The 16,134-nt window shown below is 32.6% G+C and overlaps 2 protein-coding genes across 5 annotated transcripts; one reads left to right on the forward strand and one right to left on the reverse strand.

Moving 5' to 3' along the window:
• Positions 1-4,685: 4,685 nt before the first annotated feature.
• Positions 4,686-13,360, reverse strand: LOC139519355 (F-box/LRR-repeat protein 7-like). Of its 2 annotated transcripts, none has more exons than XM_071311356.1 (2): positions 11,144-13,360; positions 4,686-6,494 (listed from the first exon to the last, which is right to left on the reverse strand). In XM_071311356.1, the coding sequence occupies exon 2, from the start codon at positions 6,484-6,486 to the stop codon at positions 4,693-4,695; it is 1,794 nt and encodes a 597-aa protein (XP_071167457.1). In that variant the 5' UTR covers positions 6,487-6,494; positions 11,144-13,360; the 3' UTR covers positions 4,686-4,692. The 2 variants fall into 2 exon arrangements, with proteins under 2 accessions (XP_071167457.1, XP_071167458.1); XM_071311357.1 differs by lacking the exon at positions 11,144-13,360 and adding an exon at positions 10,159-10,176.
• LOC139519356 (uncharacterized) lies at positions 6,297-16,030 on the forward strand. Of its 3 annotated transcripts, none has more exons than XM_071311359.1 (2): positions 6,297-6,431; positions 14,991-16,030. In XM_071311359.1, the coding sequence occupies exon 2, from the start codon at positions 15,004-15,006 to the stop codon at positions 15,718-15,720; it is 717 nt and encodes a 238-aa protein (XP_071167460.1). In that variant the 5' UTR covers positions 6,297-6,431; positions 14,991-15,003; the 3' UTR covers positions 15,721-16,030. The 3 variants fall into 3 exon arrangements, with proteins under 3 accessions (XP_071167460.1, XP_071167459.1, XP_071167462.1); XM_071311358.1 differs by lacking the exon at positions 6,297-6,431 and adding an exon at positions 13,606-13,739; XM_071311361.1 differs by lacking the exon at positions 6,297-6,431 and adding an exon at positions 13,657-13,743.
• Positions 16,031-16,134: the final 104 nt, after the last annotated feature.

Consider the following 16,134-nt stretch of genomic DNA (forward strand, 5'->3'; position numbering starts at 1 on the left):
TTCATAGGGGGTTCATGACGCGTAAATGGTGACGTCATCTATTGATGTTGTGTTTCATTGTTCATTTTTCAACATAACGCAGCAGAAATAGTCCAGCGTGCGATAAATTCGTTATACAGTTAACTACTGACCCCTACGGACCATAGAGGGTGAGTAAAATCCATAGGGGATTCGGCCTCCGGCCTCACCCCCTATGAATTTTACTAACCCTCTATATGGATCCGTATGGGGTCAGTAGCGAACCATATAACTTATAGTGGTATTCCAATATCCAAAATCTAAATACATGGTTAGATTCAGCATATAAAGAACCCCAAGAATTCAATTTTTGATGAAATCAAATAAAGTTCATTTTTTGACCCTTTAGACCTCACTGTGGACTAATTTGATAACCGTGCCCAAATATCATAAATCTAAATACATGGTTAGATTCAGCATATCGAAGAACCCCATATATTCAATTTTTGTTGAAATCAAACAAAGTTTAATTGGGACCCCAATTTTGACCAACTTGAAAACTGGGCCCATAATAAAAAAAAACTAAGTACATGTTTAGATTCAGCATATCAAAGAACGCCTAGATTTCAATTTTTGTTAATATCAAACAAAGTTTAATTTTGGCCCCTTTTGGCCCCTAATTCCTAAACTGTTGGAACCAAAACTCCCAAAATCAATCCCAACCTTCCTTTTGTGGTCAGGTCATAAACCTTGTGTTTAAATTTCATAGATTTCTATTTACTTATACATACTAAGAATTTTTGTGCGAAAATCCAAGAAAAATGCTTATTGGACCCTTTGTTTGCCCCTAATTCTTAAACTGTTAGGACCAAAACTTGTCAACGTCATACCAATATACGACCGCAAAAGTATAAAAATCTAAATACATGGCAAGATTCAGCATATTGAAGAACCCCGAATATTCAATTTTTGTTGAAATTAAACAAAAGTGGAATTTTTGACCCCGATTTGGACCATTTTGAAAACTGGGCCCATAATCAAAAATATATGTACATGTTTAGATTCAGCATATCAAAGAACCCCAACAGTTCATTTTTTGTTAAAATCAAATTAAGTTTAAATTTGGACCCTTTGGATCTTAATGTAGACCAATTTGAAAACGGGACCAAAAATTAAGAATCTAAATAAACGGTTAGATTTGGTATATCAAAGAACCCCAATAGTTCATTTTTAGATGAAATCAAACAAAGTTTAATTTTGAACCCTTTTGGCCCCTAATTCCTAAACTGTTGGGAGCAAAACTGCCAAAATCAATCCCAACCTTTCTTTTGTGGTCATAAACCTTGTGTGTAAATTTCATAGATTTCTATTTACTAATACTAAAGTTATTTTGCAAAAACCAAGAAAAATGCTTATTTGGGCCCTTTTTTTGGCCCCCTAATTCCTAAACTGTTGGGACCAAAACTCCAAAAATCAATCCCAACCTTTCTTTTGTGGTCATAAACCTTGTGTTTAAATTTCATAGATTTCTATTTGATTATTCTAAAGTTATTGTGCGAAAATCAAGAAAAATGCCTTTTTGGGCCCTTTTTGGTCCCTAATTCCTAAACTGTTGGGAACAAAACTCCCAAAATCAATCCCAACCTTCCTTTTGTAGTCATAAACCTTGTGTTTAAATTTCATAGATTTCTATTTACTTATACTAAAGTTATAGTGCGAAAACCAAATGTCTTCGGACGAGGACGACGACGACGCCAACGTCATACCAATATACGACCAAACATTTTTTAATTTTTGCGGTCGTTTAAAACGCATGGATATTGAACACGTGTTTCACAAATTCAATCAGATACTTGTTTATTTTATTGACAGATTCATCTGTATTGCAATCACCGGATTTTTACGAGGTCACTTGCATATACGGAAAATATGTCTGCGAATTGCTTCCTGGAAGCAAGCAACCAAAATAAAGTAAACTTCTTCTGAATGTGGACAATTGAAAGAGTTTTCTTCAGAAAAAAGTATATGTACATTAGTTTTATATAAAATAATGAAAACTATCCATTAAGTTATAAAATCATATGCATTATTTTTTTTAATTTGAGGTTTCATATGACTTTAGTTTTTCTTGTTTCTCATTGGGTTTTTTTTTTGGTGACATGTTTCCCATATACAATTTTCTTTATTTTGACGTATTGACTTGGCATTACTGTTATGAAATATGTTATTCCACTGTTTATACATATTGACAGTTTAAACAATATTTGAGGCCCCCATATTTGGTTGGTGAGACTATCCCACGTATCATTCAATTTGAACACATCTTCATATTCCCCTCTGAGTATCATATTCCCCTCTGAACGTTGGATTGCCTTGTGCGTCGTTACACACGGTTAATGTTTAAATAAAATATTTTGATAGGGTTTGTTTTAAAAATTATTTCAAATCTAAAAACAAATTGAAAAAAAGAACAATTTATTTAATAACTTTAAATTGGTACTGATTATCATTGTATATGTTAAGTTTAGTTATAAAACCAAACGGATAAGAAAACAATTATGTAAATTTAAAGTAAAAAAAATGTATGGCAGTGGAATAAAACATTCATTTCCCTTGGCTTCGTGATATATGAAGATTTGTTCAACCTCGAAAAGTCATATTTCCTCGGGCGATGCCTTCGTGAAATATGATTTTTCTTGGGTGAACAAATCTTCATATTTCCCTCAGGCACGGGAAATATCTGTATAATATTTAATTCTGAGGGTCATATTCCCGAGGGCCCTCATGGGGTTTTTGATTATGTGATTACTTGGCCGTTTTTTTAATGATTATTTGATTATTAAGCCAAATATTTCATGATTATTTGATTACCTAGGACTGTATTTTTAGTTTATGATTATTTGATTACTAAAGATAAGCAAATATTTAATGATTATGTGATTATATTGGCAAAAAAATGGTGATTATGTGATTACTAGGACCCCCCCATGAGGGGCCTCATTCCCCTCTGAGATGTCGGGATAACATTGTGCGACGTTACGCGCGGTTATTGTTCATAACGTTTTGAACTTCTTATTCTTCTATAGGATTAAACACATTTTTTCTAGAGGTTATTGATGTGTAAACCGGGGCGATTGACTCACAAACTGAATAAAAGTCGAAGGACTGTGTAAACCGGGGCGATTGACTCACAAACTGAATAAAAGTCGAAGGACTTTTATTCAGTTTGTGAGTCAATCGCCCCGGTTTACACATCAATAACCTCTAGAAAAAATGTGTTTAATCCTTATAATTCTTCAGCCAAACATTTTTTTGTTGATGGCTACTATATATATTTACCACTGATCAAAAGCACAATGGCAAGTCGTAACTAAGGAGTACGCCGCCATCTTGACTTTCTAAAAACCATAAATGTCCGATAAATACAACGGAATCTTAAATGAAAAAGCACCTACCTCAAAAACTTCATTTTAATTAAATTTAATCCGAATTTGACGCGTACACGTAACGAAATAATCTTTCCCTTGAAAAATTCCATTCGTATGACGTCGTGTTTTGCCATGACGTAAATTCGCCAAATCCTTCATGAAATTTCGCGGAATTTTATTAAATTTAATTTTTGTACATTTTCGAAGCTTTAGTGCAATAAATTTATTTCTTTTTTTGTTATATATGCACTAGAATAGTCACAACTGTTATGCAATTGTTTTTTAATCTCAATTTGCTGAAAATCCCGGGATCACTGCAAGCTTGTGTATCGCGCACGAATAGATTACAAAAGTAGTTTCGGAAACATGGTTTATCGAAGTGTAAACTTAGAGAAAAATTCTAATTGACCAATCCCATTCAAGTATTTATTGATATGCAAATCATATAAGAATTATAAAATAATAAACGAAAAACAAATATGAAACACCAACAAACGACGACTACTGAATTTCAGGCTCCTGACTTGGGACAGGCATATCATACATAATGTGGCGGGGTTAATTGTTAGCAGGCTCCCAACCATTTTTTGTTTATTCATAAATTAGACCGTTTAGTTTATTCATTTAAATTATTTTGCATTCGTCATTTCGGGTCCTTTTATAGCTGACTATGCGGTATGGACTTTGCTCATTGTCGAAGGCCGTACGGCGACCTGTAAGTGTTAATTTCTGTGCAATTTGGTTTCTTGTGGCGATTTGTCTCATTGGCAGTCTTACCAAATCTTCTTTTTTATATTGATTTATTTTTATATGATGTAGAAAATACTATTTTTGATTTGAAAACTGTGAGGAAAATTACTTGAAAAAGCAGTAAAGTTTAACGATGAAAAATATGGCTGCCGATCGGCGGCAAAATATGACAAGAAACAAGTTCTAATTCCAAGAAACATAGTGGTAAGTGAACGACCATTTAACTTCAAGGGGGTTGTGGTGGGGTTGTATGTTTTTTTTCAAAAAAATATTCTGATTTCCAATTTGAAGTTATATGGTTGCTTCCTTAAATGCCAGATTTATATTGAGTATTTACCACCAAAACGTCTCAGACCTTATAATTATACAAGTTTAAGAGTATAACACCATGTAAAATCATGTTGTTGGGACACATCAATTTGTCCTTGGGATATTAATTTGTTCTTGTAATTATCTGGAAATCATGGTACACAGATTTATGTATAGAAAAGTTGTGTTGACCCAGACGAATACGAATATGCGACGTGTCAGATACATGTAGAAAAGACAAAAATAGTCAGTTTTTAATAGAAATCTGACAGCATGTTGTCATCAAACGTTTATAAGAATTGAGACCAATCTTTTTCGTATCACAATTGGCAATAAGAAGCTCAATGTCTCTGAAATACAGTGCAGTGTTTTCGTTTACATAGAAGGTTACTTGCTCAAGGTTGCTGCACATAGACAAGACCTTTTGTAGGTCATCGATTGTGATAAAATAGTTTAATGAAAAGTGAAGCTGCTTTATATTGTGTCCATAGTTGGCTATTGCTTCTATGGTTCTGGATGTGAAATTTGTTTCCTCTGTATCTTGAATACCTGAACATAAAAGTAACTGAAGGTTGGGACAGTTAGTTAAAAGTTGTACCAACGCATCGTCTGTATCAGAAGCAGCAGTCCATCCGGCTAATCGTAACTCATTTAAATCTGGACAAAACTGTGAAATTTCTATTAAAGATTTAGCAGTCAAATATTTGCAATATCGAAAATGCAATACTTGTATATATGAGTTGGATTTTGTCAAACTATTTCCACATTGTTCAGATCTTTGTGTGTCGTTATATTCTTGACATATAGTGGAACCTAGTGAAATGTTAGCAACATCCATGCATGAATTAAACTTCGCTTGCTTCAGCCATTTACAGTTTAGAAGAAATCTGCTCACACCAGAACCGCTAACACCGTCACATTCACTGAAATTCACACATTGTAATAATGTACAATGTGTTGCTATGGCAACAAGAGCCACGTCTGTCACGTTGTTAATCTTTTCAAATTCTAGAACTTGTATATTCGAACACAACTGGCTTATATTAGAAAACATATCACCATTAATATATGGGTGGTAGTTTCCTATTATTTGTCGCAAATCACTGCATCCCTCGGCAACGCTTAGAAGACCTGAATTGGTCACTTGACAACACTGATCAAGACCCGATGAATACATATTGATTGTTATTTTTCGGAGCCGTTTGCATTTCATACCGATATAATACAGTCCTTTGTCTGTAACATTCCTACATTTAGAAATCGAAAGAGTTTCTAAGAAAGGCGAATTTTCCGCTACAAGTTTTAAGGCCTGATCATCAACAGGCGTTCGATCGAGAACAAGTGACCTCAGTTTAGAAAATTGTAATCTTGTGAACGCAGTACTAGTAAGTCCACTGCATCTGTTCAAATTTAACTCCACTAAATTAGGATTTTTCTCAGATAAGGTTTGAATTGCTAAATCCAAATAAATATCTCCACAACTCAGTGTGACATGGGTTAGTAATTTTGTATTTTGAAATAAAACTTGAAAAACATGAGGCATCAATTTGAGATTTGAAGAATGATTGCAAAAGAAATGGCGCAAATGAAACTTTCGAAGATTTGTGAGTCGCTTGACAATTGAAATAATACTAGTTAATCTTTCAAACGTTGATACGTCAAGTTTAAATGTCTCCAGATCTTTAAAACAGTCGATAATATCTTCAAACTTTTCAATGTCATCATTATCATACATTCTGATATGCAAAGATTTTAAATCTGTAAAGAACCTCGGTCCAAACTTTGTATAAACGCACGGAACTCTGGTTTTAAGTGCTTTAACATGATGACCTATTCTTTGCAGCAAAGCATCCAATTTGTGTTTAGACGCCGATAGAAATATTGAAGAGTGGTACAAATTAAGTTGATGCCATAAACCTGGAGCAGACGACAGTTCGTTCCATCTGTGACAAACAAGTCTAATGGTGGCGACTAAGACAGGCTGAGGTAGGTAGGTAAAAATTTCCAATATGATATCTGACGGCACGTCATTTATATTCATATTGATATCTGAAATTAAGAAAATATGCATTATTGTTTAGAAAAATTTGTAAGGGTTCCACGGAACCCAGTGTCCCGCCTACTTTTGCTGTAAATCGCAGGCTTAACAAAAATGAGGAAACAAATCAATAAAAATATTCCTCTTGATACTATCTTTTGATTGTAAGAAGCTTCTGTCCAAGTTTGGTAAAAATCCAGGATAGTTTATGAATCTAATAAATGTTTTAAAAACTTTAACTGCAGACTGTATGTAATGTTAACTGGAAGTCCATTTATAAGTAAAATACAGATACACAGGTACAAAATAATAACAAAATTTCCTTCTAGATACTAGTATTTGATCATAAACAAGTTTCTGTCCAAGTTTGGTACAAATTTAAAATAGTATAAGAAATTAAGTTATTATTTTTTTTTTAATTTAACCACAGCGTGCATGAATGTGTTGTTTCCTGACAGAAAATCTAAGTCCATTTAAAAGTAAAATACGGAAATAATGGATTTATATTTTTACAAAATTTACTTCTGGATACTATCTTATGATCATAAACAAGCTTGTCCAAGTTTGGTGCAAACCAAGGATAGTTTGAGAAAGTTATTAAAATTTTTAAAACTTTAACCACAGAGTGAATGTAATGTTTCCCCGCAGAAAAACTTAGTCCATTTATAAGTAAAATACAGAAAAAAGAAATTTTATTTTTGCAAACTTTACTTCTGGATACTATCTTATGATCATAAACAAGCTTCTGTCCAAGTTTGGTAGAAATCCAGTATAGTTTAAGAAAGTTATTCAAATTTTAAAAACTTTAACCACAGAGTGAATTTAATGTTTCCCAGCAGAAAAATTAAGTCCATTTATATATAAAATACAGAAAAAATGGAATTTTATTTTTACAAAATTTACTTCTGAAAACTATGATCTTATGATCCTAAACAAACTTCTGTCCAAGTTTGGCTTATTCTTTTAAGTTCCTTCACATGTTTACATTTTCAAATTCAACGTAAATCTAACGGTGTCCAGATTCGTCGCACGTAAATGGTATATGTTTCACTGTTGACAAGATGAATTCTGAAATTCTCCGCTAATTCGGTTTATTAAGGGCATACGATACAGTTACAGGGGAGGTAATGACGTTGCTAACGTAAATTATTATTTTCGCGACGTCAAACTATGACTTATCGGGAAAAGATTCAGTTTTCGACTGATTTTTATCATTCAAACTTATTTAACTTGAAAACGAGTTCATGGACCCCTCTTTTTTAAAATGCCATTTGGTTTGTTTAAGTTAGAAGATTATGTGTGCCAATTTTCATGAAAACGTAAATAGTGCAAATTTTTTTAATTTGATAAATATACAGGAAAAAATGATGTTTTTTTTTCTCCATTCATGAGTTATTTCTGAATAAAAAAATGTATAAATTTTTAGGATACTTATAAAATACAGAAAATACAAATTATTCAACAAAAAACAATTTGTGTTTATCTTTCAAAACAAAAAAGTTAGAAACGTCGCACGATACTGGTGTCACCTAACGTTACACACTCAAAGACGTAAGCCAAAATAAAAACGTTGGAATGGATGTTGTTCAGATGGCTTTTTACAATAAATTTTAAAGGATTGATTTTTTTCCTAAGAAAGGATTAATTGTTTTTCTTAGATAAAAGATGTTAAGCTTTAGTTTTATTAACAAATTAAAAATAAAAAAGTAACTTGAATTGAAACCATTTGTTTTAATATACATTTTAATTATAAAGGCAATCGATTACTTTTTTTATGGATAAACTATGCACTGCAAATGCACTCATCTTTGCACTCCAGAATGTCAAGGCGAAAGGACTACGGCATATCTAGCATGTTAGTTCTGCACAAATATATGCAAGGGAATTAGCGGGAACAATTATTATTGCTGTTTTTTTTTTCTATTAATTTGTATTATAGCGGATCCGACTATTATAGTCCGGAAAACACTTCAGTTCCGCGAGAAAATCTCTCCCAACCCCTTCTTTATGAATCGGTAGAGCTTCCACATAAAACATTAATTTTAAAGTTTTCGTATTAAGCAACAAAATAAAATAGCCGTATTCCAAATCGTCTGTGAAAACCGCAATAATGACAATTAGACGGAACGTTAGAAGTATATTTTATTAAATAACGTCAAAATCGTATGTGGGGACATTGTATCGGACATTTTAGTTTTATCTGATATCTCGTATATTATATTTAATTTATGGGAATTTAATATCAAAATAGAGCTAATTTTTTGTACTTTTATCCATTATAATTTGTTTTATGTAGCGAATGGCACTGTATAAAATAAACATCATGAAAAAAACAGAAAACGTAACCATACGTTTAATTTAGTTTGAAGGGGACAAAATGTCGGACATTGCTATTCAACTCGAATAATAAGAATTTATTTTAAAAAATCCTGATTATTGCATGAGGCGAAAGTGTGATCTTTGTACAAAATACTAGTATAAAAATTATTTACTTTCGACATGGGGATTACTCTGAAATTCCCTTTTTTGAGACAATTTAACAAAAATTACGGCAACCTTTCGTGCATGGGACAAATAATTTGTATCATCTTGATCCCTTTTTTTTATATTTCCGTATTTTCGAGAGAAAAAAATCGACATTACGTCATCGCCCATTATGAATTGTTTGTTCTAGACAAACTTTTATATCGTTTGGTAATAAAATTTATATGTTTTTTACGGTATTCAGAATTTCACAAAACTAAAAGTGTAACGCGGGACAAGGAAATCATATTGCAAAATAAAGGTTTTATTGAGTTTTAATTAATGAAAATGGTCTGTTACATATACAAAATTGCAATAATCTGAAAGAAGAGTTTAAAAGCTTTAAAATGATATACAACACTTTATAATATCAGTTTTTATGTTTAAAAATTAGTAAGATGAATGTGTCTTGTCCGTGATTTTACCAAAGTAACACCAGTAGCGTGCGACGTTTCTTATGTCTTTCTTTTGAAAGAGAAAATACGGCCACAAATCCGAATTTTGAGCAAATATACAAAATTTCGACCTCATTTTACTCAAAAAGTAGCTCATGAAGGTATATTTTTTATAGTCTATATGAAAATTTTTATCAAAATGTAAATACGGGATCAAAACTGTATATATATCGCATAATAGGTTTCTTGTTTGCTACAACCTGCTTGAGATTTTTGTAAACTATCGCGTATATGACACTTAAAGCCATGCATGTGTTTAACATGCAGTAAGATATCAACGAAGGTAAACTGTTCTGAGTAATTTGATTAGGAAAAAACCCTTAATATTTCAATAAACTCGATAATGTTTATTAAATTCATTGCCCTCTGATCTTCGACTTTTAAATATAATGAAAAAGCAATTGCCAGGCGTCATAATTACGCCAATTTCAACTCAGGTGAACACAAATTATGAAATATATACATAATAACAAAATCTGTTCCCCTTCAGTCGTGCCCTTGCTCGAATTGGGAGTTTATTGTAAAAGTTTCTATAACTATATAATACAAGCATTGACAAGTAAAACAACACTTTATAACAAATAACGTCAAAAGCACAAGTCTGAGTATGTAACATGTCTGATGAAATGCAACCTTGTGATATCCTTTCTACCATACATCCGATACATTTCACTAACGAAGTTATTTTTTTACTCACATGATCATGTTTTTTTCCGGCTTCTAAAATGTCAAGAGCAATAAATTTTACATACGTTGTTATCTCAGTGGCGGAACCAGAAAGAGGGATTCCGGGGGTTGGTCTATCAATGAATCTTTTGAAAATGTCTGGATATGCCCTTATATATTGATTTTCTTACGGTATGCCATCAATAAAATTGAAAATATTCGGTGGTAGTGCGAGTTAATCGATTCAGGGTCGTTGTTTGTTTTTATTTATAGTGTAAAAAGATCTTACCTGTTCAAATTCAATTGGCGCAATGAAAAAATTAATTATAATAATTGGCGCAATGAAAAATAAATAATTGGCGTAATGAAAAATTAATCATGTTGTAATAATTGGCGCAATGAAAAATTGATAATTAGTGCAATGAAAACTTGGCTTTGGCGCAAATGAAAACATTGATATTTGGAATTTCAAAATTGGTACAAAAGTCATAAGCCGCTGCCAGTGGCGGATCCAGGGGGGGGGGGGGGGGTGGGGGGGGGGGGGTGCGTGTTCCGGGGGTTGGAACCACTCTTTTTTTGACGATCAATGCATTTAAATGGGGACATGTGGTTGGAAACCCCCCCCCCTTTTTTTGTCCTGGGATGGGAACCCCCTCTTTTTAAAATGGCTGGATCCGCCATGGAGGTCAGAATTTTAGTAATGACAAACGGGGATTTCAATTGATAATAGGTTCTCATCTAGTCCTTATAATTATGACGTCTTGAAAGGCTATAATTTTTTTCTTTGACGCCTTAATTACTTCGAAGTAAGTCGTCAAATATTATTTGGACTAGTTCTCATCCTGAAAACAAAACAAAACTGTAAAGCTGAATAATAATTTCCAAAAGTTTTGACTGAACCTAAATTTACCTTTATCTGTATATCGTATTAGGTCACTAACACACCAATGACCATCATGTAACTAATATGTCACTAATAGTATATGGACAGTTAAAATGTAAATATGTATACTTACTACATTACTTAGAACGATAGGCAAATTGTTCACGCTTTGATGTCCGTTCTGAGTAATAAAGAAATGTCATCCAGACATGTGTATTATGAATCACACATATTGTAATCCATTAGACTGATTAGTGTGTTATATTGCCAGGAAGCTGTAATGATGATGTTGCGTACGATCTCAATCGACAAAGTTTGTTTACTCATTCGTTTGGGTTGAAATACAAACTTCCTTCATCTGAATAAGTTTACTGATTAATTGTAGTTGAAATACGTGCGTCTGTGATCTCGTATAACTGTCCATATTATGAAATATGAAAAGAAAATAGTAATTCGTAATTTATTCACCATGCAAGACCCCCCCCCCCCCCTCATGTAAAAATAGTTAATGTCCCTTGAGTGAAGTTCAAAGTCAAAATATATGAAAATCCAAAACCAAATACATACTTTGGACAGCTATAAATAGGAGCTACTAGAACCGACTAAATCTTTACGTTCAACATTTTATTTTGCTTTCGATCATCCACCGAAATACAATAAATTTTTACACCTTAGTATGATTTTTAGCTTTTCTCATCACTTGGCGTCCGTCGTCCGTCGTCGTTGACTTTTACAAAAATCTTCTCCTCTGAAACTACTGGGCAAAATTTAAGCAAACTTGGCCACAATCATCACTGGGGTATCTAGTTTGAAAATGTGTCGGGTGACCCGGCCAACCAACCAAGATGGCTACCATGGCTAAAAATAGAACATAGGGGGTAAATGTAGATTTTGGCTTATATCTCTGAAACAAAGGCATTTAGTGCAAACCTGACAGGGGTAAAATTGTTTATCAGGACAAGATCTATCTGCCCTGAAATTTTCAGATAAATCGAACAACATGCTGTTAGGTTGCTGTACCTGAATTGGTAATTTTACGAAAATTTTGCAGTTTTTGGTCATTATTTTGAATATTATTATAGATAGTGATTAACTGTAAACAGCAATAATGTTCAGCAAAGGTAGATCTACAAATAAGTCAACATGACCAAAATGGTCAATTACTTGACCCCTTACGGAGTTATTGCCCTTTATAGTAATTTTTTTACAGTTTTTTGTAAATTTTTGTAAAATCTTCTCCTCTGAAGCTACTGAGACATATTTAACCAAACTTGTCCACAATCATCATTATAGTATCTAATTTAAAAATTGTGTCCGATGACCCCGCCCGCGAACCAAGATGGCCGACATGGCTAAAAATAGTACATAGGGTAAAGTGCAGTTTTTGGCTCATATCTTTGAAACCAAAGCATTGCCCTTTAAAGTCAATTTTTAATGATTTTTATTAATTTTGTAAATTTTTACAAAATATTTTCCACTGTTACTACTGGGCCAAGTTCTTTATAGATAGAGATAATTGCAAGCAACAAGAATTTTCAGTAAAGTAAGATCTACAAACACATCACTAACCATCACCAAAACACAATCTTGTCATGAATCCATCTGTGTCCTTTGTTTAATATGCACATAGACCAAGGTGAGCGACACAGGCTCTTTTTAGAGCCTCTAGTTCTATATAGAAAATAATGAAATAGTTGTGCTATTTTATTCAACAGACTATTTGCCAGTCAATAGTTTCACCAACTATAATAGTATTATCATCATTTTCCCCGTACTTTTCCCAACTTATTTTTCATTGGACAATAATGACGTAATGAACTATTCTGCTTGGATTTTTGCGCTTGGAAACGTCAAACTCTATAATATATATCATAAACGTTATAATCTGTTTGTATCTATAAAATTAATATATCACTTACAAGAACCAATTAAAAAGGAAAAGAAAACCTACGTGATGCATTTTAAAAAGATATTAGATCTGGACAAAACTTTGAAATTTCTTTTTGAGATCAAGCATTCAAAAATTTGCAATATCGAAAATCTAATACTTCTATATTATTTACTTATATATGCAAGCATTTGTATTCCCCTCTTTGTTATTTCAATCATGCTTTTTTATGAAGTTGATCGTTCCTGGTAAACGTTATTACACAAAAGCGCGTCGGACGCACTGAATTTATACAAAGTCATGATTTACAACATACTTGTCTTAAATAGAAGAAACAAAGGCTCTAACTCCCTCAGGCAAAGTTGACTCTACCAAATAATTTAGCTGTTCTCTTTAACTAGCTTCCTACAGTCATATTGCTCCTTGTGTATTCAGGTAATTATACTTCCTCAATCGACCCTTGTAAAAAAAAAATCCAACCTTAAAATAGCTGACGTCCTAATTACCTGAAATAAAATTTCATTAAATTTTACTTTAAAATTTTAGAGACAGATTGCAAATATATATGACTGTTTCCATTTTTTAACCTTTGTCTACCCAGAATTACACTCGATTTCTGGTTTGTTGTAGCAACTCGTCATAATAAGTCTTAACATTAAAAAATTTCATAACACATTATTGGTCTTGGTCATTTAATTATATCAATACTTGCGAAATGTTTTTTAAATTCTTTGTTAACTCTTGCATACTGCTAAAACATGTCAATAAGTTAACTATTAGAACGTTCTGTATTGCAAAAAGACGAGTTGAATGTAGATGGATCTCTTATAAACTTGAACATGCAAGTATTAAAAGACATTTAAGATATTTAGATGTAATTTAAGGTGAAGTAACCATTATTGGGCAGTTTTTTTGATTCTCAAGAAATTTGGTTTGCATTTATATAAGAACTCGTTGAAGCTATTCTGAATATCCACATTAGGGGGGGGGGGGGGGGATATTCAAGCCCAAATGATACCAGGGATATGTCAGTGATATGTTCAATTAAAAAATTGTGAACAGATGTATGAAAAAATAGAATGTGCGTCGACAACCGGCGAAATTTTTATTTTTTTTGTCACTAAAAGGTCCTTTTTTAAAAACCTGTCAAAATATTTTAGTACAAATATGGAATTGCTTTAGAAACGACAATTTTGAATTTTTATATAAAAATATATTGGGTCACCGGATTACGTTTTTCAGTAGAAAAAAATATGTTTCGATTTGCAGAGTGAAACGGACAAAAAAGCGTACCGTCGTCAAGCTTCAAGTTCAAATTTTTTTGAATTTGGTAAGCAACAACGAGTCAGTTGATCCCTTTAATATACTCATCATTAAGCACTAAACTAATTTTCGTCAGGTTTTACATTCATGTATTCTATACATTTATAGACCTGTTATCAATTTTTTCATTGCTATTGCACATATTTTATGAAACCAGGCTAGTATACTGGCTGAGAAGTAAACATTCCATATCACATTTTGATAGAATTCTAGTCTAAAACAAAATAAGCAACAAAAGGCTCATAAGAGTTATAATCGCTCACCTGTCTTAATTAATTATATCTTGTTACGGTAACGCTTATCATTTTTTGCTATATAAAAACAAGGAGATGTGGTTTAATTTCCAATGAGACAACTATCCAGCAAAGTTCAGATGAAATGAATGTTAGCAATTATAGGCAACCGTACGGCCTTCAACAATGAGAAAAACTCGCACCGTATAATCGGCTATAAAAGGTTGACATAAAAAAGTTTAACTATTTTTCTGATTTTGGACTAAATGATTCATGGGAAAATATTTTTTCTAAACGTTTACGACGTCGACAGACGACAACCAATGGCGTCAATTGATGACAAACCATAGGGCCAGGTGAGCTAGAAGGGACAGCAAATTTTAACATGTACCGTATATGTCATATAAAATATGTAAAAGGCTCGCTATATGTAAAATGACTGCAGTCAGTGATATATATTGTATTTTTTTTAAAGATTTATTTTCAATTTAAACATTTGAGTCACTGTCTATTATAGAGGTCAAGTTTTATTTCAGATATATTTAAATTATGGGATGTGGGCAAAGTTCAGTTACAGAAACAAGAATAAAGTCTCCAAATAGGCAAGTTTTGAAACATGATCTGAATTACAATCAGGAGGAGCCTAGAACGACGGATTCTATTCCTCTAGGACAGGAAAGTCAACCGGCTGGACATGATCAAGGAAGTAAAGTTGGGAGACTGAATGAATACAGTGATAAAGAATACACAGAAGATATCTTTAAAGATGCTAAAGGGATTGAAAATGAGTTAAAACAGGACGAAGATATAACTGTGTATCAAATTCAGTATTTAGAGTTACTAGCTAGATTTTTTCAGTTATATGAAAAATGTTGTGGCAATATTCCTCAACATCCTTCGATACCAAGTGGTGATCCTAACACAGCTAATTTTCCATTACCAGATTCAGCTGGTTTATTCCGGGTGGATTTACATAACGATACTAGTACATTTGATCATCATATTGATGGCGATGCTGCTTGGGAAGTTATACCACAAGCCATTGTTAAGGAAGATCTAACAACACCAGAACAAGATTCTGTACATGAGAAAAGAGAGAAAAGAACAGATTTGAACGATCGTGAACGAATGAAGAAAAGAAGACTGGAATTAGCTAGTTATTTTATAAAAGAACGTGCCGATGGGCTTACTACGTATTGTGAAAAATATCTTGGATTTGCTGACACTCTTGAAGAAGGCTGGGCAAAATTCCAGGAGCTATTGTAAAAAGTAACGGCGCAAAATATTTCCAGTTAATTTTACAGCTACGACAAATCTTTCAAAACATTTTTTACAAGTTGTTTTAATAAAAATGTTTGATATAATTTCATGTTAACGATTATGCTAATGAATTGGCTTTGTCAAGATGTATCAAATTGTAGTGGATCAGTGAGGGTGGATGTGGAGGCGAGGGAGACACATTTGTTTCTGTATTCTTTAATTTTTTGGGACATTTTTCTTTTTTTTTAACGAAATTATCACTTCTTCTGCAAAATTCTCTTTTAAGCTTAATAAATATCTGTAAATTATAAGGTTATTCCGTTTGTCATTAATTTTTCTAATCAGTAATTTATAACCTTAGTTTTTTTGTTTATTTTACACACTTATTCTTTATACTTTTGCACCCCATTATTCTCTAGT

Source organism: Mytilus edulis, chromosome 4 (genome assembly GCF_963676685.1).
Source record: "Mytilus edulis chromosome 4, xbMytEdul2.2, whole genome shotgun sequence".
Classification (NCBI taxonomy): Eukaryota; Metazoa; Mollusca; class Bivalvia; order Mytilida; family Mytilidae; genus Mytilus; species Mytilus edulis.

Coding starts and splice junctions, on each gene's coding strand:
- LOC139519356 (XM_071311359.1), top strand. CDS start 15,004: ATGGGATGTGGGCAAAGTTCAGTTACAGAAACAAGAATAAAGTCTCCA.
- LOC139519355 (XM_071311356.1), bottom strand. CDS start 6,486: ATGAATATAAATGACGTGCCGTCAGATATCATATTGGAAATTTTTACC.